General features: G+C 39.3%; 3 protein-coding genes across 10 annotated transcripts in view; 2 read left to right on the forward strand and 1 right to left on the reverse strand.

The window, feature by feature from the left end:
- Window positions 1-2,817, forward strand: part of fbxo18 (F-box DNA helicase 1) — a 17,693-nt gene extending 14,876 nt beyond the window's left edge. For both annotated transcript variants that reach the window (XM_044186415.1, XM_044186414.1), the window contains one exon: window positions 17-2,817. In XM_044186415.1, the coding sequence (XP_044042350.1) occupies window positions 17-178 (162 nt within the window). In that variant the 3' untranslated portion in view covers window positions 179-2,817. The remainder of the gene's footprint in view (window positions 1-16) is intronic.
- Window positions 1,240-12,402, reverse strand: il15ra (interleukin 15 receptor subunit alpha). 5 transcript variants are annotated; one of them, XM_044186421.1, is made up of 8 exons: window positions 12,182-12,402; window positions 11,028-11,228; window positions 9,634-9,681; window positions 7,291-7,338; window positions 5,519-5,641; window positions 4,301-4,399; window positions 3,816-3,894; window positions 1,240-3,591 (listed from the first exon to the last, which is right to left on the reverse strand). In XM_044186421.1, the coding sequence occupies exons 1-8, from the start codon at window positions 12,258-12,260 to the stop codon at window positions 3,507-3,509; spliced, it is 762 nt and encodes a 253-aa protein (XP_044042356.1). In that variant the 5' UTR covers window positions 12,261-12,402; the 3' UTR covers window positions 1,240-3,506. The 5 variants fall into 5 exon arrangements, with proteins under 5 accessions (XP_044042356.1, XP_044042355.1, XP_044042358.1 ...); XM_044186420.1 differs by having other exon boundaries at window positions 4,301-4,402; XM_044186423.1 differs by lacking the exon at window positions 7,291-7,338.
- Window positions 12,403-12,662: 260 nt separating this feature from the next.
- rbm17 (RNA binding motif protein 17) lies at window positions 12,663-22,545 on the forward strand. Of its 3 annotated transcripts, none has more exons than XM_044186428.1 (13): window positions 12,663-12,766; window positions 13,120-13,267; window positions 13,542-13,658; window positions 13,885-14,051; window positions 14,397-14,509; window positions 15,076-15,120; window positions 15,819-15,957; window positions 16,443-16,594; window positions 17,011-17,061; window positions 18,426-18,502; window positions 18,841-18,939; window positions 19,021-19,093; window positions 22,238-22,545. In XM_044186428.1, exons 2-13 carry the CDS (start codon window positions 13,145-13,147, stop codon window positions 22,339-22,341), a joined length of 1,260 nt encoding a protein of 419 aa, XP_044042363.1. In that variant the 5' UTR covers window positions 12,663-12,766; window positions 13,120-13,144; the 3' UTR covers window positions 22,342-22,545. The 3 variants fall into 3 exon arrangements, with proteins under 3 accessions (XP_044042363.1, XP_044042362.1, XP_044042364.1); XM_044186427.1 differs by having other exon boundaries at window positions 12,675-12,834; XM_044186429.1 differs by lacking the exon at window positions 17,011-17,061 and having other exon boundaries at window positions 12,675-12,834.
- The last annotated feature ends 1,372 nt before the right edge of the window (window positions 22,546-23,917 follow it).

Consider the following 23,917-nt stretch of genomic DNA (forward strand, 5'->3'; position numbering starts at 1 on the left):
TTTCGTCTTTGTCCAGACCGATGGTGTGTTTGCCGGCGGCCCGTTGTGCGAGAGGTGTGTGTGGACACGCATCGGGCCAACTGCCTTCCTCATGACTGATGACGTGCTCTCGATGGCTGAAATACCACGAAGACTCGGCCCGCCTGACCACCACGTGATGCTCCTGGCGCTTTTCTAACACTGCTTATCTTGTCTTGTGTATTGTTGGAAAAGGACTTTGAGGTCACCTTTTTAAAATGCTGACCAGGACGTGAACAGCCAGGAATAACGTCAGGTGTTCGATCACCCAGAGACACTGAAACAGACTGTTTTGTAATTTGTTTTAATGTGTATTTTCCTCTCTGAGTTAAAGGGACCTGGATGTTATAATATCGGTTGAGATTCCCCTTCAGAAGGCAATTAACCGACTATAGCTTCCAGTGGCCGTCGGTAGAGGACTGAGATTTTGTGATTGTGTGACACTGTTTGGTTAAAAAAAAAAAAAAAAAGACAACTACTGGCCCACTTGTCTACTTTTATTTAAAAAGAAACAAAACAATGTTTTGTGAGCATCTTTCTTCTTTAATCAAGTCTGGGTTTTTGATGACAATTTTTTTTTGACTTTTTGGTACTTTGTGGTTAAAGTGTGTATTATGACCTTTTTAAAAGTAGCTGACAAGATAAAACTTCATTGCATTTCATTAGTTGTTTTGGATGTAGCATTAACAGTACTCCACATTGAGTTGTAAGGCAGACAATGCACAAATGACGGCACTTGGATTTACTGAATTCTGTTCTTCCTGCCAAACAGCTGCTACCAATTAGCCTCAGCTCCTTGGAAACACTGTCTGACAGCATTTCCAGTCAGGGAAAAATACAAAAAACAAAAGCTTTTCAGTACATTAGACAAAAATGAGAATTAATTATTAAACAAGTATTAAAGTACTAAGTCGTGTTCAAGAGGCTCCCCTAGGCTGAGAAAGAGATTTATTTATCAGCAAAGTGTGCTGACAACCAACATCTCTTATACAATGTAAATGCTGTTACATTGTTAAAATTTTCTCCTGGAGTCTATCTACACTGGTGTATGTGACCAGCTGTGAGTGACCAGAGAATGTAACAGGAAGTCTGCTGTGCACATTTGTTGCTGAGCAAGTTGTTTTGTATTACTTTATATAAAGAAGTTTACTTAAAGAACTGGAGAAATCAAACGTCATTCCAGACAAAATTATATTACTCTTACATAAAATGTACACATAGTTTTCACTTGAATGCTTCAGAATATTTTTAATTCTCATACAAAGGTGGACAGTGGAGAGCAACAAGAAATACTGGAATAAGACAAGAGGGATGACCATTATAAAACTGGGAAAACACTGAAATTCACAAGTAGGCATGCATAACAACACTGATAAAAAACAAAACATGCTTGAATTAAAAAAACAACTATTAAATATACAATTGTCCATACATATCTGACATGTCTGGAAATGATATATATTTTAGTAACAGTGATTTATAATACATTGAAACACCTCATATAAAAGCTTTACTTGTGTCATACATCGTATCTATGCTGAATACAGCTAGTTGCTAAAAGCCAAGAATTGCTAACAGGGTTTATACTTTACATCATGGGGAGACGAATTCATAAAGAGGAAGATTCCATTTGTGAGACACTATCCACAACAAACTAAGTGACTCATTTAAATTTAGACAGGGGCGGCACGGCTCAGGAGGTAAAGTGGCTAGTGTCTAGTAATCGGAAGTGTCCTTGAACAAGACACTAAACCCCTAACTGCTCCTGAAGAGCAGGTTGGCACCTTGTATGCACCCGTGTATGAATGTTGGCATGTGTTGCAAAATACTTTGAGCGGTCAGTAGGCTAAAAAAGTGTTACATACACAAAATAAAATGGATTGATATAAATGCAGCCCTTTTATCAGTTATCAGGGGAAGTGGGTGTTAACTTCCTTTTGCATGAACATCCATTATGCTACTGTAATCATGGCCAGTATCTAAATTGTTAAAGTATTTCGTTTGGAGATTGACGTCAAGACATTGCTCTAACCACTGACGGGGGTGGTTCTTCTCACCAACATCCACTGCTGAGCAGTTATAGCTGATAACAAAATATCAAGGAAGGTTTTTTTTAGAATTTGGGGGTTTTCAACAAGCTGGGGACATTTTCTTTTCTATAATTAACAACATTTTTCTACACTTATTCCAGTATTTTTAGACTGCGTAGTTTTACACCATGGTGATTAAATTCTGGCCAGAGGCCTGAACAACATGAACTGGTGTTTTTCATTAAACCATTACAACATAATGACCACCTGTTGCAACAGCTGTCTGTTGGAGTTAGATTCAAGGAAGTAGCTCTGGTGGGAGAGCTGGTCATCCAGGGTCTACCCTGGTTACCCGAGACATTGTATTTGGAAAGACACCTTGCTGTTGAGTTTTTCAAATGTATTTCTTTTAGTGCTTTCAGCAGCACAAACAAAATCCCATTCATCCCGATTGTACTGAAATGGCGGCAAAAGTTTCAGAGCCGGATATCTTAAAATCTCAGGAGATAAGATAAAACTACCTGACCCCGTTAATGGGGTGAAGTGACAAAATGCGTTTTTGGATTTTGGTTGGACACACGTAAGTATTGACATTAGTCAGTGCCTCTGGCTCAGTACCAGCTGCTAACAGATTTTGTAACATAAAAAAATGTGGAAAAAGTGAAGCGCTGTGAATACTTTCCGGATGCACTGTATGTTTGCTAATTAGCCTAGCTTAGTTTACAACTAGTCATACTAGCCTTTGGCTCTTTAAGTAGGTACTTAGCTAGCCTGCTGACCTTCCAAAAATCATAAATGCCATGCTGAAGAATAAAAGAAGTTGCTGCAAACAATATTTATTTTTGTTTTTTTGTTCAGAGTTTGTTCTTTTTTTTTTTTAGTTACGCCTCTGACAAATGTAATTAAATGGTGTACTTGAATCTTTTGCCGGCTCATATAAACTACAGTATCCATGTTCATTGTGATGAAGGAACAGGTCACCCAGGGTAAAGGTGAGGCCCATTGATGTTCTTTAAATAGTTTTTAGACAATAGAGCTATGAGATATATATTGAATTTGGCTAAACAGGCAATTCTTGTTGGAATGATTAATTCATTGTTGGTTTTGGTATTTTCATAGGATTTGATGACGATAAGAAAAATATAGAATATCACCATACTTCAAAAAAAGCACCACCTGTTGTGGCACCAGGTGAAGGGTTGTTCAAACTTCAAGTTCCTTATGTGCAGTTCAAATATTTGGGTACAAGCGTTGCGATCTGCTCAGAAAAAGGTTGTAAGTTCAAATTCTTGGAAATGTGCAAACAACAAATGTCACATCAGGCCAGCCATTATGTTTTCTGGTAATGTTCACAGAACATCAAATGGGTTGCCAGATAGAGGCAATCACACAATCTGTGGAAGTAGTGACCCATTCCTCATTCCTTCAGCTCCAGTGGCAGGTCACAGGGAACAAAGTCTACGACACCAGTGCAGATGGATCATGATTCATGGGGAACTGTTCTTCTGCTGCATGCGGTGGGAAGTTGTTTTTTGACCTCCGACTGTGTAAAGGAAACAGTGACGAAACGTTTCAATACAGAACTGTTAAGCTAACTGTGATCTCTGACAGGTAAACATGCAAATGGTTTGTTCATTGCAAAAAAAAAAAAAAAAAAAAAAGTTCACCGCTCAACAGAATTTCATCAAGTGAAAGAAAGTGTGGTGTGACATAATTCCACTTATACATGTCATTATTTTCTAAACTCTTGTTTTTTTTCTAGCTTACCTTCTATAACACAAGAAGCTGATTCCGATTAAAGCACAGAAGATCACCAGTGAGCCACCTGCGATCCCCGCCGTTGATGCTAATAAGAGAGAAATACTCAATATAACATGTTCCCCCTGTATGCTCCTGATTCTGTTTCTCCACAGAGAATAAGGAGGTAGAACAGGGGTGCATTTCATTAAACACACTGATTTGGTACATTTGGGTACAATGGCAGTGTCAAAGCTTACTGGAGATGAACACTTACTCTCAATTAATCCTTTTAAATCCTATTTGTGTTTTTATATCGTCTTTTCATAGTGCTTTGTGTTTCTATTACATCTTGTCTTAATGTCTTTATGTCTTATGTAAAGCACTTAGAATTGCTCGGTTATTGAAAGGTGCTATACAAACATATGTGCCTTGCCATGCCTTGGTGAGTAATCTTAATCATGACATGGTATTGCATGAATCTTAAAACCATTTCTTAGAAGTTTTATACATACAGGATGGCAATGAGGTTGGCTTTGTGCTGTCTGTTTCTGCAGTCACTGAAGCGGAAATCCTTATCCCCCGGGTCATCTTTGGGCTGATGGAGACTGCTGCTGCTGATAGGAAAAGAAATGTGCTTAATACTAATACTGCCAAGAGCATGACGGCATCTGTCTAGAATCCTTTTAACTCACTAAATTTAGCTTTATTAAACGTCAGGTCTTTAATGATTTAATTATCAAGCACAATCTTGATTTTATGATTCAACTGAAACTTGGTTAGACCATGATAACAGTGCAGCAGTTCTTATTGAATAAACCGCTCCCAACTTCCGTTGTCTGGAGTGAAGCTGGAGTGCATAAGAAAGGAGGTGGAGCTGCCATTTTGTTTCATAATTCTCCCTAGTGGAAGCAGAGGTCTTAAACTTTTGCTTCTTTGGAATATGTCGCTCCTCAGTTGAATTCCTCATGTCGAGCTGTATTTGTAAACATTTACAGGCCACCTAAATAAATGGCAAACTTTTTTGATGATTTTGCTGAACTGTTGTATATCATCTGCATTGACTTTGGATTATGCAGCCCACACACAATAAGGGGCACACTGTAGTCAGGACTTAATCATCTCCAAGGGTCTTACCAATACTAAGGTTGTGGTGACTTATGTTGCTCTATCTAACCATTCTTGTGTTTTCTTTGAGATGATTATCTCAGCGCATACATTTATAATTTAGAACTAAGAAAAGCAAGCCAGTCCTCTTTTTTGACATTAATGCCAAAAACTAACTAATAATACAAGTGCCTTATTTGCTACTGATGACAGGCTGACAAACCCTCCTGTTTCAGTAGCCCCTGAAATTGAATCCACTAATTCATGAAATTAATTAATTTCTATTTAATCCTTTTAAATCCTATTTGTGTTTTTATATCGTCTTTTCATAGTGCTTTGTGTTTCTATTACATCTTGTCTTAATGTCTTTATGTCTTATGTAAAGCACTTAGAATTGCTCGGTTATTGAAAGGTGCTATACAAACATATGTGCCTTGCCATGCCTTGGTGAGTAATCTTAATCATGACATGGTATTGCATGAATCTTAAAACCATTTCTTAGAAGTTTTATACATACAGGCCCGGGTGTGATTGGTTGGAGGTTGCCAATAAAATCATCTGACCTGCTACAGATCAATTATAAGCAACAATACTGTGGAGGCTAATTGGGACTGTAAGCTATTTACCCTGCGAGTGACTTGTAGGGTCCTGTTGGACAGTTGAGGTTGGCTTTGTGCTGTATGTTTCTGCAGTCACTGAAGCTGAGGTGCTTATACTCTGGGTTATCTTTGGGCTGATGGAGGCCATTGCTGAAATGAAAAGAAATGTGCTTAATACTAATACTGCCAAGAGCATGACGGCATCTGCTACTAATAATACTACTTCTACTACAAATACTACCTCTGTTACTACACCATTGCTTCTTCTACCATCACTGCTATTTGTAAAACTACTGTTGAAGAAAACAAACTCATTCTTTACTCATGCATGGGCAGTTCACAAGTGACTGCAATTTTCCACCATTGTGCTACACACATTCATTGATTATGATATTTATCTGATATAATATCAGATAAATATCATAATATTATCATAACTAATAACAAAAGACGAAAAAACATGCAAGGTTTAGGGTTAGTTTTTAAACTGTTAATTAATTAATTATATAACTACTGTTACAACTGCTGTTACTACTTATTCTAATAGTACTACTGTGCTACTCCTACAACCACAACTGCAAGCACACATTCTGCTGCCATTAAAGCTTCTAGAACAACTATTATACTGCCACTATTGATATTAGTACAACTACCTTTACTGCTACTACTACTACTACAACAACAACAATGGGAGGAAGTAACAAACAGAACGTTCTATTTATTCTAATTTCCATTTGGGTGTACCAGTTGCAGCATATATTAATATTATTATTTACAATTATTATTTTCCTACTGTGACATGTCAAAATGTTTGCCATGAGGTCTATCTATGGGTCTATCACATTAACTCTCATTACTGTAACAAAAGTAGTTATTTGTATATTTGGACTTTTTAAAGGCAGTATTAACTGATTTGTTTGGCCACTTGGGGGCAGCAGAATAAGCTAGCTAAAAATCACAACAATGACCTATCATCACCTTATGAAGTTGATAAAGCAAACATGTTAGCAAACAGTTGACCATTTACACATCTGGCAGATACGGAGCAACATTAGCATTCATTTGGAGGTATGTTTCCCGTTACCTGACAAATAGAAATCCAATATTCACTCTCATTTTAGCTCTGTTTTGGTTTCCACCAACTCCTAAGGGAAATATTTGGCTCTTGCTAATTGCTCCACTACGTTCACTAGCTAGTCGCTAACTTTCTCTGTATGCCTTTTGGTGCTAGACAGGTGGCTTACAGTATTTTCATAGCTGAACATATTTTTTTCCAGTCTTTGCATTATCACACACATCAGAAATGTTTTCATACACTGACATGTTGGACTTTATTGGGATGGATCCTATAATTTTTTTGTTATCCTCCCACCATTTTTAACATGTAACAAAGGAACTCACGGTACATTTGAATGCTCTATGTTGTACTTTTTTGTAAATTTTACTTGAGTAAAATGTTTTGGTACTGTTTTAACCCCTAACTCCTACTAGTAGTAGTACTACAACCATTAATGCTGCTGCTACTTGTACATTAAAGCTACTGGCACAACTACTATTGCTACAGCTTCTATTAATATTAGTACGACTACCTTTACTACTACCACTACTACAGCTGCTTCTAATCATTAGTACTAACACGACTGCTGCTGCCACTACTACAACCATGCAAACAAAAATGACCTAGACAGATGTAGTTTTTTTTTTTTGTTTCATCATTAGTACATATTTATTATTCGTTTATTAGTGTTAGTATTATTTTAGTATTTTGTCATCAAAATTCATGCAAATACAGAACTCACTGACTGTGGTGGTAACAATGGAGTCATGGGGAATTTCAGTGTGACCCTCTGTAAGATCAGACCATCATTAATCATAAATGTGATTGGCTCATATTACAACTTTACTGTGTACAAGTATTCTAGGAATATATATGCAAGAAGAATCTAAAAGTGTATGTTTACACACATGCCGCTCACACACGCACTTGCAGTTGAATAATTTTTTATAGGCGTTGCACACACAAGGAAGCTACTTTTATAAGCAATACTTGTGCTCTTTTGTGATGACCACCCTAATCTAACATGTCATATAAATATTATGGCTAACAGTATTTTCCCCCTAATTCATGCATACAGATACTCGACCTTCTTCAACTAACTTCGACAATTAATTCATCTAAGCCATCAACCTGTCTCTTTGACCCCATTCCAACCAGGCTGCTTAAAGAGGTTTTACCCTTAGTTAGTACTTCATTACTGGATATGATCAATCTGTCTTTATTAACAGGCTATGTACCACAATCCTTTAAAGTAGCTGTAATTAAACCGCTTGATCCAGGGGTTTTAGCCAACTATAGACCTATATCTAACCTTGAGATCCTTGAGAAAGCAGTCACCAATCAGTTGTGTGACTTTCTAAATAACAATAGTTTTTTGAGGATTTTCAGTCAGGATTTAGAGTGCATCATAGCACAGAGACAGCACTGGTGAAAATTACAAATGACCTTTTAATTGCATCAGACAATGGACTTGTCTCTGTACTTGTCTTGTGATCTTAGTGCTGCATTCAACACTATTGACCATCACATCCTATTACAGAGACTGGAACATTCAATTGGCATTAAAAGGAACCACACTAAGCTGGTTTAAATCCTATCAGATCGATCTCAGTTTGTAGATGTTAACGATGAGTCCTCCGTGCACGGCAAAGTTAGTTATGGAGTTCCAAAAGGTTCTGTGCTCGGACCGATTCTATTCACCTTATATATGCTTCCTCTAGGCAATATTATTAGGAAACACTCAATAAACTTTCATTGCATGCTAAATTTCAAGCATGCCTTAAGAAGATAAAAACCTGGATGATCTGCAATTTTCTGATGTTAAACTCTGACAAAACTGAAGTTATTGTACTTAGCCCCAAACACCTCCACCTCACATTATCTAAAGACATAGTTGCTCTAGATGGCATTGCCCTGGCCTTATCCTTTAACTCTCACATGAAACAAACTTCAAGGACTGCCTTCTTTCACCTACGCAACTTTGCAAAAATCAGGCACATCCTGTCTCAAAATGATGCAGAAAAACTAGCGCATGCATTTGTTACTTCTAAGTTGGACTATTGCAATTCCTTATTATCAGGCTGCCCGAATAATTCCCTCAAGACTCTCCAGTTGATCCAGAATGCTGCGGCACGTGTACTGACAATAACTAGAAAAACAGATCATATTTCTCCAATATTAGCTTCTCTGCACTGGCTCCCTGTAAAATCCAGAATAGAATTTAAAATCCTTCTCACCTACAAAGCTCTTAATGGTCAGGCACCATCGTATCTTAAAGATCTCATAATACCGTATTACCAGACTAGAACACTGCGCTCCAAGAATGCAGTGTTACTTGTGGCTCCTGGAGTCTCCAAAAGTAGATTGGGAGTCAGAGCCTTCAGTTATCAAGATCCTCTCCTGTGGAATCAGGACCCAATTCGGGTTCAGGAGGCAGACACCATCTCCACATTTAAGAGTAGGCTTAAGACTTTCCTCTTAAAATAAAGCTTATAGTTAGGGCTGACTTGGGTGAGTCCTGAACCATTTTTATCCCATTAATGCATGTTACTAACTCGACATCTTCTCTCTCGCGTAGATCTGTGCTTTCTTGTTTCTCTCCTCTCTCCTTCTGCCGCTTTCAGCAGGTACAGTAATTCTGTCTCTGGAGCTGCAGAGTCTGGATCTGTGGTTGTGGGCCACTTCCTGCCCCCATGTTCCTGCTCGACAACTGCTACTACAGTTGTTGTTATTGGCTCTGTTACTAATACTGTCATTATTCCTATAGCTGCCATTCCTATTATTATTAATTTATTAATATTAATGTTACCACTATCATTACATTATTACTATTTTAAAAATTCTAGGTGGTTTTGCATTGTGCCCCCCCCCCAAAAGAAATCTCTCTCTGCCTGTTAAAAGGAAGTTTTTTTCTTGCCGCTGTCACCAAATGCTTGCTCATGGTGGGATTTGTTGGGTCTCTGTAAATAATATTATAAAGAGTACGGTCTAGACCTGCTCTATAGGAAAAGTGCAGTGAGATAACTTCTGTTATGAATTGGCGCTATATAAATAAAATTTAATTGAATTGAATAGATTTACTTACTTGTTACTGTGGTCTTTGGTGGCTGTGTTGTGGTTCTCATTGGGTCAGCTGAAACAACAAATGGTGTGAAAAAAATTGTTCAGTATGAATAAGTTACAAATAAACTTTGTCCTAATGCAAAAAAAAAAAAGTTGGGGGACTAGCAAGACCTAGTATAGGTCAAGCTCCAAAAACTACGGGTCCTACTCTTCCCACCATGCAACTTGATAGCGTCTTTTGCCTGGTGAATGCCAATAGCCCTACTTTGTAACACAGGCTTTCCATTATTAATTGTCAGTTTCCAAACTGATGCTGTGAGTACCTCAGATTTGATAAGGCTCTCTCCAGACCCGTGGCCCAGGCTGTTCAACAATTGGTCAGTCATGACCCTTTTACTATACATAACACCAAGCACTACATTTCACTGTATGCCGACAATAAACTGCTCTTAATCTAAAATGTCCCCATTTTTTCCCGACCTCCTAAATATCTTCAATCATTTTAGTCAGATCTCAGGATATAAAATGTTCTCATTTGGCAGACCATGCAACTATCTTCCAGGAACCCCAACCATCAAGTTATTTATTTAATTTCATAGACAGAACATACGACAATAAAAAAGTTGTTCCCTCACATTAATAAAATATGTTGAGTTACACCCAAGAAATTGTAATGTACAAACAAGCAAATAGCATGGTGCATCAACACCCTGTTTAAGCCCCTGGAGGTGGTGACTTCCTTCTTGCTGGTGCTACCAATAGTGTGGGTGATCCAGCATTTCTCACAACGCTCTGGACTTTAATTTGGTTGAAGTTATTGAGCGTAAGCGTTGGATTACAACAGTTGCCGCCATTTTGGATTTGATACTGGAATCGCATTCAATAAAGTGATATCGACCCCCAAACCTATTTACATATTCAAGTCAGAGCACCTGGAACTTCCACTATCAAAGGCCAAGCTTTCCCACTGGATTGTGAATGTTACAGAGCAGTCCTATGTAGCATTTGCTGGCATGAGAGTGTGTATATACAGTAGTATACAATTCTAAATAGTTTGCTGTGCTGCAAACCTCGTGTGCGGCAGCCTTACAAGCATGCATATCTGTGTGTTCTTTAGAGTACACACCAGTTTAACAACTTTGAGTGGAACACTCAAAAATGTGTGCTCTCAGTTTACACTTCGGGATGACAGTACTGCTCTGTCTCTTTGCAGTGTGTCATAAAGTGCCCCACTAGGTGACAACCTATGGAATATGCTACAGGGTTGGAAGATAGTCTTGAGCGCTATGGGCCAGTCCCCATACATATTGTAACTGGGTGGAGAAGTATACTGCTTCACTCAGAGAGCTCTGATCTCTCTCATAATTTGTTTAGATTTTGTGAGTGATGTAAAAACAAAGGACAAAGAAATCTTACGTATGCACTTGAGTGAGGGTTTTGACCACTCTGGGGACGCATTCTTAATTTGCTTGCATCTGATGAGATTTGAGGTTCCGACTTTCCTCAGGTAACCTTCTATACACTTGTAGCGAAAAGTGCTGTTAATTGGTAAGCAGTTCACTGGTGGAGGTTCAGTTTGAGGCAATTGAAGAATTTCTGGGCAGCATTTGATTTGGTCTGGAAGAAAAAACATCAAGAAACAAAATGACAATATGGATGCAGATATTCACACAGAGATGGCAACAAGAGAGAATTAAAAATAGTTAGCTTAGATTTTTTTTACGAGTCAGTTTCAGATGGCAAAGGACAAAACTAGAAGACCTTGGTAGAACTAAAAGAAAAGTCCCTCGGGAATATGTTTCAGAGTCCAGTTGGATGTTTTTTGTAAGGCAACCCTACACATAGTATAGGATTTATTAACCTTTTGCTTTGCTGTAACTCCATAATCTGTTTTATAGTACATGCCTAGATGAATCAGTAACACATGAACACGGGTTAACAGAGTAGTTCTCACTTCAAAATCTGTTTACCAAGATTTAAAAGGACCCATCAGTTTCCTAGTGCTACATTGTGCTTGTTCAAAAAAGTAAAGAAAAAATAAAGGGTACACATTTTTTAGCATCTCAAGATCTTGAATTCATACTGAAACTTCATGGTGCAGAACTGGACATACTGTATCTGCTCTTCTTAATCTCCTTGACCCCTCTCCTGTTTCTCCAGGTTCATAATTGGTCTTAAATTCCTTCATATATGCAAGGGCATAGGTCTATTTTGTTAGTATAGTGTTACCTGTATGTTTTGTTAAGAGTTTGTATTGACTGAATTGTGTTTTCTTAGAGTTTTTGTTTTGTTTAATCACATTTGCAGACACTGATTACACAAATCCTCCCAGTAGTGGCTGTGAAAAGGAAAGTTAAAATACCGGTAACAATAATAATAATAATAATAATGATAATAATGATAATAAAAAGTCAACCATATTTTTTAATTTTTTATTATTGCTATTTTCGAGTGCCCTGGTTTGGACCAAATCACCACATTATACACCTAGAGGAAAATTGACGATTCTTTAGGAGCGGTTCTAAATATAATCTTCTGTGTAAATTGGGGTGAGTTTATTTTGCACTTACCGTGGCTGGAGCAGCGCGCAGCTCCGAGCAGACAGATCATCATAATGCAGAGAGAGAATAAGAGGGAACCCAGATCCATCTGACAGCTCTGTGGAGATCTAAAACATGTTTGCAAAGTAAGCCACGACCGGTGAGGCCGTCCTCACTGCGCTACGACCTGTTGCCACAGCAGTTCTGTGACTAACTTTTACTTTCACTGCGAATCCCACTTATAACATGTATCATGGTGAATCACGTGACCTGCGTTACGCATGCGGACGTCATGTTTGTAGTTCCGCAATACACATCATTTATTTTTTTCTTTCAGTCGAACAAATACATACATACATTATCCATTCATGTTATGGTATACGGTGGCAAAGAACTGTCATTAAAAGCATCCCTCTCTTGTGTTTTATGGTAAGAGGGAGAAAAGCACATTAAAGTGTAGTACAGTACAGTCATCCAGCCGCTACGTGGAGCCAGAGCGAAAAATGTCGTCAAATTTCGTGGACTCTCGCGCTTAGTTTTGTTGTTGTGCTACTGCCTTCCGCCCCCATGTATTGTTTCCGCCTCATTCAGCGAGGAGCTGACGCTATACCAAATGTACCGCTAACCCTTTTTTATATAATAGGCAGTTATATTTAGTTCATGTCCAGGTATTTCTAAAACCGGTAGGTTGAAAACAAGCTGGTATAAAATGTTTGTTTTTAGCATAATTCGTTTAGGAGCAGACTGTCAAGTAGCTATGTTAGCATTAGCTAACGTTAGGTTAATAACGTTGAAACGTTAAATATTTCGACATGTTGCATTTAATAAATAAACCACCGAGTTACAAAAAAGACCCAGATTTTCACTTTGGCTGCAGCGATGTCACAACCCCAATTTCCTTGCATTGCAGAACGAAATGGTGCTTCTTAAGCCAGTTTAGATGACATCATGTGAAACTCTGTCTTTAGGAAACAGAAACACTGACGGGCAGCAATGTCGCTGTATGATGACCTCGGTGTGGCTGCTAATGACACAAAGACCGAAGGCTGGTCCAAGAACTTCAAGCTGCTGCAGTCTCAGCTGAAGGTGAAGAAGGCGGCTCTGACCCAGGCCAAGGTAGGCACATGCAATACAAGTACAGTACACAGGTAAAACACGTGTGGCATATTGTGAAGGATAAACAAATCTGTCACAGAGAGGATACTTTATTGATACTGGTGAAGAAAGAGATTGCTTATACGGGAGAGATTAGAAGCGACATAGAATAACATGTAACCACGCAAATGTAAAATGAAAAAAGTGAGTGAGTTCACAGCAAACAATTACAGCAAAGAAACACTATAAACCCAATGTGTGCATATTCAATTATTTTGTTTGTGTGTGTGTGTAGACCCAGCGGATGAAGCAGACCACTGTATTGGCTCCGGTCATTGATCTAAAGAGAGGAGGCTCCAGTGATGAGAGACAGATCACAGACACTCCTCCACATGCTGCCGCTGGACTTAAGGTCTGTCTGATCCAGTGAACCTGGTCATCAGTGTGTATGAAATCCATGTCTTCTAAGTCTATGAAATGCTTAGAATGTTTCAAGCTGCTTGATTTTTTTTCCCCTCTTGATTTGATTCGGTTGCCTATCAAAATAACTTTACAGCTACTGTGTATTACTGTCTGTGGATGTCATCTTTATCTCACTCTCATATTTTGGACTTGTCCTGTGTGTGTGTGTGCTTCAGGATGCCGTGCCCAGTGGTTTCTCCTCCGGCGATGTGCTGATCCCGTTGGCAGACGAGTACGATCCAATATTCCCCAACGACTACGAGAAGGTAGTGAAGCGGCACCGAGAAGAACGTCAGCGGCTTAGGGAGCAGGAGCGGCAGAAGGAGATCGAGGAGAGGGAAAAGTACTACCATGCTCGCTTACTCAGCTCATTAAGGGATCAAAGCAGCAACAGGGAATAAACATGAGAGCATATAATCTAGGGGGCAAAAGTGAAAATGATCTATTCTTCCACTTAAATAACAATATATAAAATAATACTTTTCCCTATTGCTATTCAGGGTCCTCTGGGATCGTGATGCATCTGTAATTGCGTGCTTGTAACCATAACATGGGACCAAACCCAGAAAAGTGCTTTAGTGTTTAGTTATTTGTGATGTGAAATTAGTTTGTGAGAAAATAAAGAGAGTGTACTATACTGAATTTATAGGAACACGGGACTTTAAATCTTGAACTTGGTGTGTTGCAGGAAGAGGAAAGACAGGCACGACGGTGGAGCTCCAAGTGGTTTCTCTCGTTTCCCTGCAGCAGAGGGCGACTCAGATGAGGACGATGACTACGAGAAAGAGCGGCGAAAACGAAGTGAGTGCCTGTAGAGATAGTCTCCATCCTCGGAGGTTTTCATGTTTTATTGTTTTTCAACATCGCAAGTGGATGAACGCTTGACATTGAATAACAGATAAAAAGATTCTTTGATTAAAACAAATCAGCAAAAAATGGATGGAAATTCAAACGATAATTGAAACAGTAATTCCTGCTTTGAGTCAGAACTATAGCCTGAAGGCCAGCTTTGCCCAGATGATTTAGTCATCATTTGTCATCATCTGATTTTAAACCAAGGTATGCCAGAGTATGATCCACTTTTAGGAAAGGAATCAGTTGAGAGGTAGGTCCACTGCAAGAGCATAATATACCACTCAGAGACTTAAAGGATAAGCAAAAATATATCAAACATTTTAGCATTGATGAATAACATCATAACGTGAAAACACAGAAGCACAATATCTGATTATATACATTAAATGTAGCAGCTGTGTATCACAGTCATCATGTTTCAACCAAAACAAAAATAAACTTCACTTCTCTAACATGATGCATCATCTCTCTCTCTCTGTCTCTCTCTCGCTCTCGCTCCCTCTCCCCCTCAGGTTTGGGCGGAGCAGCTATCGCCCCTCCTTCTTCACTTGTGGACAGTAAGTCTTATGATCCATCAGGTGAAACTGTGTTGGTTTTAAACATCAACAGAATAAAGACACAGTAATGGCAGCGGGAAAAGAACAGGGTCTCATGGCCTGTGTTTGAAACGCCTGACTAATTTGAGGAAAAACAGAACAAAAACAACAGTCTGCTTCATGGTAACCCTGTATGTAACAACAGGGATTGTGTACCCAAGTTTTCAGTGGAACTTTGTTTTGGTCCTCAAAATGTCATATAACATGTAAGAGTTAAACACACGGAGCTTGTGTGTGGAACACATAAAAAGTATTTTTTTATTTTTTCACTGTGTGAAACAGTGATGACCACAGCCTCTGTTAGTGATGTTAATAGTCTGTTAAATTAGCGGCAGTGTGGGCAGTTTGTCTACAGCAGAGGGCAGCATCGTCTGCATCATCAGAGTTTGAGGTGAATGCCATCCTCTGCGATCTCGGTGTTGTTTTTTGCTTCAGTATCATAATTAGTTCTTCCCAGAGCTGCTGTGATGTGACAGTAATAAAATTAAACTATGAAACTGAACAGAATACAAAATATATACACAGAATAACAGTCTAAAATCAGAATTTTATTCTGGTTGACAACAGTCAATATGACAGAGTGGGAAAAATCTAATCTGGTTGTGCTCCTTAGTGCAGCACTACATGTCAATAGTGGTTGTGTTTTTCTGTGTTTTTAGGCTCACCTGCGTTCTCCTACGAGGATGAAGGTCGTCCTGCCAGGAGCTCAAAGGCCGCCATCCCTCCACCTATGTATGAGGACTCAGAGCGGCCACGTTCACCCCCCGGACCAACCAGCTCCTTCCTGGCCAACATGGGGTGGGTGGGACACACACACGCACACCGACACACACACACAAGGGGCAGGCAATTTATATTATTATTTATTTAAAAAATGTGTATCTAGTGGAATTTAAAAAAAAAAGGTACTAGTATAGATGAAAAATGTAAGCATTTATTTTGAGTATTCAGTACATGTTAAAGCTGTATGTTTAGGTAAATGTTTATGTAAATGACTTCATTACCATCCAAAAGAAAGTTTACTGTATATATTTTTTACATTTATTACCTTAATTGCTGTTTTGAGAAAACCAGACACATTTTCTGCAATACATCAACATTATTATTTTGTGTCGAAAGGCTGTCGGATTTATTGCAGTGGGCACATTCGCAGAATACTGTGATGACACAAAATGATTCAAACATGCAAATGGTCAATTGCAGTGTGGACAAACAGTTTTAATATTACCACAAATCACGCTTTTTAAATCTGGAAGTTTTTTTCTCCCTATCTACTCCCATAGAGGTACGGTGGCCCATAAGATCATGCAGAAGTACGGCTTCAAAGAAGGTCAGGGCCTGGGGAAGCACGAGCAGGGCCTCAGCACGGCGCTGTCTGTGGAGAAGACCAGCAAGAGAGGTGGAAAGATCATCATAGGTGACGCTGCAGAAAAACGTAAGTACTACCTTTGTGTTTTTGTTGTTGTTTTGTTTTTGCTGCCAACGTTCTCCTCTTATGATCAATGCTATATATGCCCTTTTTTTGACTTTTATCTTTGCTTTCCTTAAAGTCCTTTTTACCTGTGAACTGCATGAACTGGCCTTTTGCTTGTGTCGTCTCCAGAGCTTATGTTTGTTGTTTTGTCTCAGTCTGTGTCTAACCTGTTTTATCTTTTAGTTGCGACCGAAGCATTTGGTTTCACTTTTGATCTTTTCATGTGTATTTTTGCTCTACACCTGTCAGTGACTGTCAGTTTCATTTCAGGATCAGTTAGATGTTTTACTGTGACATTGTGTGCATGTCTTTGTACTTTTTCATTTTTTGTGTGTGCGTGTGTGTGTGTGTGTGTGTGTGCGCGTGTGACTGAGCAGCAGGGTCCAGCCAATCAGGTGTTGCTGAGACTTCAGGCGGAGGCTCTGCAGGTTGGCCTCCACTCCCATTTTCTCTCTCCCATTATGCAGTGTATTGTCCTGCTTGTCTTTATTCTTATTGTGTGTGTGTCTGCATGTGTTTTATCCATTTATGTGTTTATCTATTGTCAGTCAAAGTTGCCAAATTGAAAGCAGTGATGCTTTATGTCTGTTAAAAGTTGAGTGGTTCACAAACCTGTAAATCCAAAAGAGTTCTGTGTTAAGATATGCCATGGCAATGAGTAGAATAGTTTTGCATGGTTTTCTGCTGGATGTGTGCTAGTAATACCCACAGGCTAACTCTGCAGTCTTTGCTCATTTTGTAATTTTGGTTTAATTTTGGTCCACTTTGAATTTGGTCTCATAATTCGGACTTGCCTGCACTTTGCTGTTTTTCTCATTGTTTTAACCTCTTCTCCTAACCCTTGGACAATGATCAAATCCACAATACAAAATCCGGCTAAATCCACAGTACACATTCATTATGGCTTAAAGGGAGAGTTCAACAATTTGGTAAAAACGCTTATTATTTTTATGTGTTACCAGCGATATTAAACATGAGAATAGGCTGTTTATCAGCAGCACCTACTGTGACCTCAGAGGTAAAATGCTGAAGGAATGTCTTGGTTTTTTGTGGTCTTTGAAATGGAAACAGTTCTTTCCGGGTGCAGTGTTTGCTTTTAGCCACTAGATATCATGGTTAGTTGGAGTTTATTTTTTGAGGGGATTTACAGCCAATCAGCAGGAATCCCTGTTTATCAGTACCGTATACTGTACAGAATAAGAGTTTAGATGAGAATACTCTTAGACATTATCTCGCTGTTCTCAAATCGGAGTAGCGCCAAGGATGCCAGGTACCCCCTGAGGAACACTTTGTGGCCCCTGATTACCAGTTTGGGGGCCACTGGTCTTAGTGTCAGAGTTTGACCAAGGGCTAGCTGAAAAGTTAAGATGTAATATGCTCTGTGTATATACATGCATGCATTTTCAGTGTCCCTTTGAGCAAGACATTTATCCCTCTGCTTAGCTTTGTCAGTTTTCCAGGAATACTAACAATGGTATTGCACTTGAGTGACCTTTTTAGAGTGTTTTCTCAGCAGCATGTGTAACACAATAAAAGCAGTGCTTTAAAATATGGCGAAAACAGCCAGACGTGACAGAAAAAGTGGATGTCACGTCGGCTCAGCAAACACAGAACAGCTTTTGAACAAAAGATTTGCTGAATTGTTTCATTTATCACACGTATTGAATCAAGCTCAGTACAATACGATAACACGTATTGTTACACACATTCAGTTGCACCATCCAGCAGCCTGTGAATATTCCTTTGAGGAGAAAAAAGAAAGTGACCTTTGTCTCTGTTTCCATCTAACCAGCGGACTCTTCCAAGAAGTCGGAGGCCAACCCGCTCACAGAGATCCTCAAAAACCCGACCAAAGTGGTCCTGCTGAGGGTATGTCTGTCTGTCCGTGTGTGTTCTTAAACGCTGTTTACTAGATTGGATCAGTATTATTGTGTGCTAGTGATGAGTCCTGGCCTTATGTTTTACCAAATATCTCACAAAATAGATCACAAACTGCACATTCAACATTTCAGCACAGAAAAAAAATACAACTCGTTGTCAATCCAATTCTGGAAATTAGTTAGAGGTCAGAAAATGGAGACAGTAGAAGACCTTCTAGTGCGGTTTGAATGCAGAGTTTTGCATTTTGCTTTGTTAAACGGTTACATCAGATTTAATTAACATCCATTGTCTCATGCAAGTAGGCCTAATGTCTGTTTGTTTTGTAGAACATGGTGGGCCGAGGAGAGGTGGACGAAGACCTGGAGGGAGAGACGAAAGAAGAGTGCGAGAAATATGGCAAAGTGGTTAAATGTGTCATTTTCGAGGTGAGAGAAGAGAATTACAAAGTGTGAAGTGAATTTATTGATCAAACAGGACAATCACAAAAACCACATTTTGCTTCTCAGATTGCAGAGGTGCTAGATGATGAAGCTGTCAGGATATTTCTGGAGTTTGAGAGGGTGGAGTCAGCCATCAAAGGTCAGTATTTAGTTGTCTTATATGCACAAACCTGAATGAGGCCTCTGCTGATAGTTTAACATTTTTTAAACGCTTGAAGACACCAGAAAAAATAATCGACACAGGTCATTTGACACTCAAAACTTGAATCTTGGCATGCAGAATGGCTCTAGAAGAACACCTGCTGTGTGGTTATGTTGCTTCAATATGGGTTAAATGTGTTGATGCTCCAAACTTGAGCCTGCATTTGTCGTCAGTGACACTTGATCACTGAAAATCATCTTCCACATTTCCATGATGATTCTGCTTTCACCGGCTCATTTTGAAATCACATTGGCATTTCCATATTAATCAGCTGTTTTTTGGTGGGCGATCAACTTTATGTAATTGCATCACTTTCTTCCTACCATTATATAACTGCTCTAATAATGTAGGTGAAAGTGTGTCCCATTCTAAATGGGTTGGCCCAGATCAGAAACAAGGTGAGACTCTGCTCCCTGTGGTGTTACATCATATGTGGCCCAGCAACCCAGCCGCCCCCCTGTGGAACCGGCAGAACCGCACTTACATCACAGCTCTCAGAAAGCGGGACAGACACTCAAAGAACGATACGGAGGGCCTCAGTCATAAGGAATTGTTTTTAAAGTGTCACACTACTATTTCTATAGATGATGGTGATGATAAACTATTTTATTGGAAAGTCTCTTGTTGTGTGCGTTTCCTCTATAGGGAGGTCAGAGGTCATGTTCACACAGTAACCCAGTTTGAATTACACCTGATTTCCTTTTGTGATTGCGTGAAATTTCACTTTATCAAGTCTTAGGTTGAAATATATTTATGTTAGCTGTAATTTAAACTGTAGTTTTTCTTTTTACTATGATCATTCCAGGTTAGAAGCACTGAAGCACAGGGTATCAGGTTAACATCTGACTCTTGGCCTTGTTTAAAGGAGCAGCGTGTAGGATTTAGTGGCATCTAGTGGTAAAATTGCAGTTTGCAACTATTTGAATACCGCTCGCATTACCCTCCCCTTCCAAGTGTGTAGGAGAAACTACAGTGGCCGCAAAACTCACCAAAAAAGTGAACGGCCCTATCAAGAGCCACTGTTTGGTTTGTCCGTTCTGGGCTACTGTACAAACATGGCGGTCTCTGTGGAAGGGGCCCCGATCCATCTGTATAAACGGCTTACTCTTAGTTAATGAAAACACAACGATTCTTATTTTCAGGTGATTATACACTGATGAAAACATACTTATGGATATTATATTCCATTTCTGCCAATAGCTCCTCCTAAATGTTACACACTGATTCTTTAATTTAGTATCCTTTAATGGAGGCGAAAGAGGCTTATTTTGCCGTTTAAATCATTTTTAATTTGCTCTGGATATGTCTGGAATTGTACACTAAAAGCAAATTGTTCCATGCCTTCATAAGATCGGAAATTTCTCAGAAACTGGGTAAAGTTAAAGGAATAGTTTAACTTTCGTTTAACATTTTTTGAAATACACATAATTGTTTTCTTGCTGACAGTTAGATAAGAAGATTGGTATCATTTTCATGTCTGTCTGCTAATTATGAAGCTATAGCCAAAAGCCAGTTAGCTTAACAATGCCAGAAAGGACAAAATGAACACTGTCTGTCTCAGTTGTCCTTCTTAAAGGAAGGTTACCTGTTTGTGTTTGTGTGTGTGTGTGCATGTGTGTGTGTGTGTGTGTGTGTGTGTGTGTGACTACAGGACAGGTTTTACTGTAAGTTGCCTCTGTAGACACAGACAGGCGACAGTCCTGGGAAGCGACAGTGATTTAATGTTTTTCTCAGTGTGAGAGCCACAGCAAAGTTGTTCTCTTAGGGCTCTCATCTCTGGCACTTAGGGCAAACTGTTAGCATCACTCAGCTGCTTGCCACAACAGTTTGTTCCACACAAATCAAATCATTTCTTCTTAGAACAAAAGGCCACTGCCTTAGAGGTAAAAGGACGTTGAACAGTTCAACTATTTAAAACGAACCTGGCGTCATTTAGTTTAGTGTATTTCTCTTCTTCATGTGGATAACTGATGTGACATCACATCCAAATATTTTCAGCAACTAGGGCTTTGCTAATACTCAAGAACTAAATCAAAGGAACAAGAGACTAAGTCTTTGACTTAACATTGTACCATTGTTCAACAACCATACATTGAGAAATTAATCGTACAAGAGTCACAGAGAACGCATACATGGTAAAGCCCCTGCACAGGATCTTTGTCAAAAGGCAAAGCAATATACAGCGTAACCCTTCAGTATCTGAAGGCAGATTTTGTGGTTTCCTTTTAATATGGATGTACTAATCCTGTTGAAGTGTTTATCTATGTAGGAAGGTACAGTCTGACCTATCTAACTACAACAAGGACCACAATGGAAATAAGTCCTGTGGCTTTTTTGTGTTATCCTTGATGATCTTTTAATTGTGCGTGTACAGTGGTGTTGCAACCATGTAATTGTCCTTTTAAAATGAATTGTCAAACAAAACAAAGACCGTAAAGTCCTCCTCCACGCAAATTACTTTTGCTTTTTGTTACTTCATGTGGATCTTGTATGTGCAGAGTTTAAAGGTGGGGTATTCGATTCTGGAGAAATCCAATACCATGACAAATACCATGATATAGAGCGAACAACGACACAGCAAGTAATGTAACTAACGTTAGCTAGGTTGTGGGTTAGCAAACTGTCCCTACAGTTGCTGCTGCGAAGCTAACAGCCAGAGAGGACGAGACGGTTTCCCAGAGCCAGCACAGCAGCTCCAGACAGCGATACTCACAACTCTCCTGCTACTACAGCTAACATCACAACAACAGCATGTCTTGGCAAACTAGAAAGTAAGCTGAATGTCCGTGGGGACACAGCTGACACAGTCAGTTTGTTTGTTTCCCATTTACAGAGCCAGGGCTGTGTACAAACACCGGATTTTTTTTTCTTCGGCGCGCACACAGAACGGACAGCTAGCGGACCGTGAGGAGATATTCGCTGAATTTGACAAAAAGACGTGTATTGGATTAATATCGCATATCCCACCTTTAACACTCGAAGGCTATTTTCCATCTGCCAAAGGTAGAGTGTTTCTCTGTGCTCACCTTAAATCTCAGTTTAACACGCGCACTTACTTTTAACTGTCTCTCTCCTCTGCAGCCGTGGTGGATCTGAATGGACGTTATTTTGGTGGACGAGTCGTCAAGGCCTGTTTCTATAATCTAGACAAGTTTCGGGTTTTGGACCTCGGTGAGCAGGTCTGATGTCTCTCCAGGCACTGACACACTATGAACACACGTCATCTCCCCACTTGTACATAAACCTTTTTTATAATTCATGAACAGCAGTGAAGTGTCTGTATGTAGTGATCTTATAGATTATTGGTTGTTTCTTTTTTGTTTTTTGTTTTTTTTTCTGTGATGAAAAATATCTTTTATGTCAAGACAAAATAAAGGGTTTAAGCTATACCTAGTTTACTGTTTTCTTTATTCATGGATAATTATTTCATGCAAATATATGTTCTTTCTTTATATGTTATTTTTTTTGTATAGCTAATTATTTACTGAAATTTAGTACTGGAAATCAGCCTAGTCATGCTGACTGGACTACAGTTGTTTTTCAGCTTTAAAATGTGAAATATTTCACCCTGGTATAAACACTTTCTAGCAAAATCATAAATTCAATTCCAAACTTGCACACATCCTGTTATGGAGCAGCTTATAATATCCAAGAAGCCTAGTTTCCCTCTGAAATTTGTCTGACATAACACTAGTTCCACAGTAGTGTTAACACATCCCCAGGGGCCCATAGTCTTTACTTAGCCCTGATGGATTATGGGAAGGGGACTGGGGCGGTGAACGCAGCCCCAGCCTCATTCAGAACTTATGTAAGTGCACCACAAGGGCCCTGGAGGTTCCAGTGAAACACGTCATGAAGGATCCCACCGGAGCAGGTTTAATTCAGATCAGGGAAACAGGTTGGATGGAAAAACAGAAACGAGAAGAGAGACCCATTTGAAAGATTTAGTTTCCCCATTCATACTTCAGGGTTGCAGGGGTCAGAGGTCGAGGGAATATGGATGAACGGACAGAAACGGAGAGGTAAAGACCGATGTTTGACGGGCTGTGGAAAGACTAGCATCCTGCTCAAGTAGAAGTACTGTTATTAATATGTTTCTCAGGTATTAGTACTAATGTAAAAATCTCCATCAGTAAAAAGTACATTCCTTTAGTTTGAAAAGCGGTCAATTACAAATTAAAATGCAGCCAGGTAACAACACATGAAGCTAAAAAACGTGAATTCCTTAATGTGATTTTTTTAATGAAGTACAACATTTTGTTTTGGCACCAGTCGGGCCTGTAGCAGCAGAGTGTGTAGTCTGTGTGTGTATATGTAAGAACCAGGCGTGACACTGATGGTGAGAATGTGTCCTGAATGGGCACAGAGTGATGTGATTGGCTGTCAGCAGCCAATTACATCCCGGCCTAAATACCAGTGGGTGGGACTTGAGATGAGGTCGAGAGGTCGGCGTGCGTGTGGCTTAAAGTGGTTGAGGAATGAATATCTGTCCTTACTGTGTAGTCCAGGTTTGGGAAGAAGACCCTTCCACAGTGGGGATGTTTCTTTCACCACTACACTCTTTATTTTATTCAATCATTGTGGATACACTGTTCTAAACCAAGTTAATGCATTTAAAAATAGTTAGACATCAGGAAAGTGGTAGAAAAAAAATTCAGTTCCAAGCAAGCCAAAAAGGTTGGAAACCACTGGTTTAATCATAAACAATGTATTGTGTTTAATAAGTTTATCATATGTTTTTTTATGTAAAATGTTAATCTG

Source organism: Siniperca chuatsi, linkage group LG23 (genome assembly GCF_020085105.1).
Source record: "Siniperca chuatsi isolate FFG_IHB_CAS linkage group LG23, ASM2008510v1, whole genome shotgun sequence".
Taxonomy (NCBI): Eukaryota; Metazoa; Chordata; class Actinopteri; order Centrarchiformes; family Sinipercidae; genus Siniperca; species Siniperca chuatsi.

Coding starts and splice junctions, on each gene's coding strand:
- rbm17 (XM_044186428.1), top strand. CDS start 13,145: ATGTCGCTGTATGATGACCTCGGTGTGGCTGCTAATGACACAAAGACC. Junction 13,659..13,884: donor ATGCTGCCGCTGGACTTAAG/GTCTGTCTGATC, acceptor TGTGTGCTTCAG/GATGCCGTGCCCAGTGGTTT. Junction 14,510..15,075: donor GAAAGAGCGGCGAAAACGAA/GTGAGTGCCTGT, acceptor TCTCCCCCTCAG/GTTTGGGCGGAGCAGCTATC.
- il15ra (XM_044186420.1), bottom strand. CDS start 12,260: ATGGATCTGGGTTCCCTCTTATTCTCTCTCTGCATTATGATGATCTGT. Junction 9,682..11,027: donor ACCCTCACTCAAGTGCATAC/GTAAGATTTCTT, acceptor TTGTTGTTTCAG/CTGACCCAATGAGAACCACA. Junction 5,642..7,290: donor CATTGTTACCACCACAGTCA/GTGAGTTCTGTA, acceptor TTTTCATTTCAG/CAATGGCCTCCATCAGCCCA.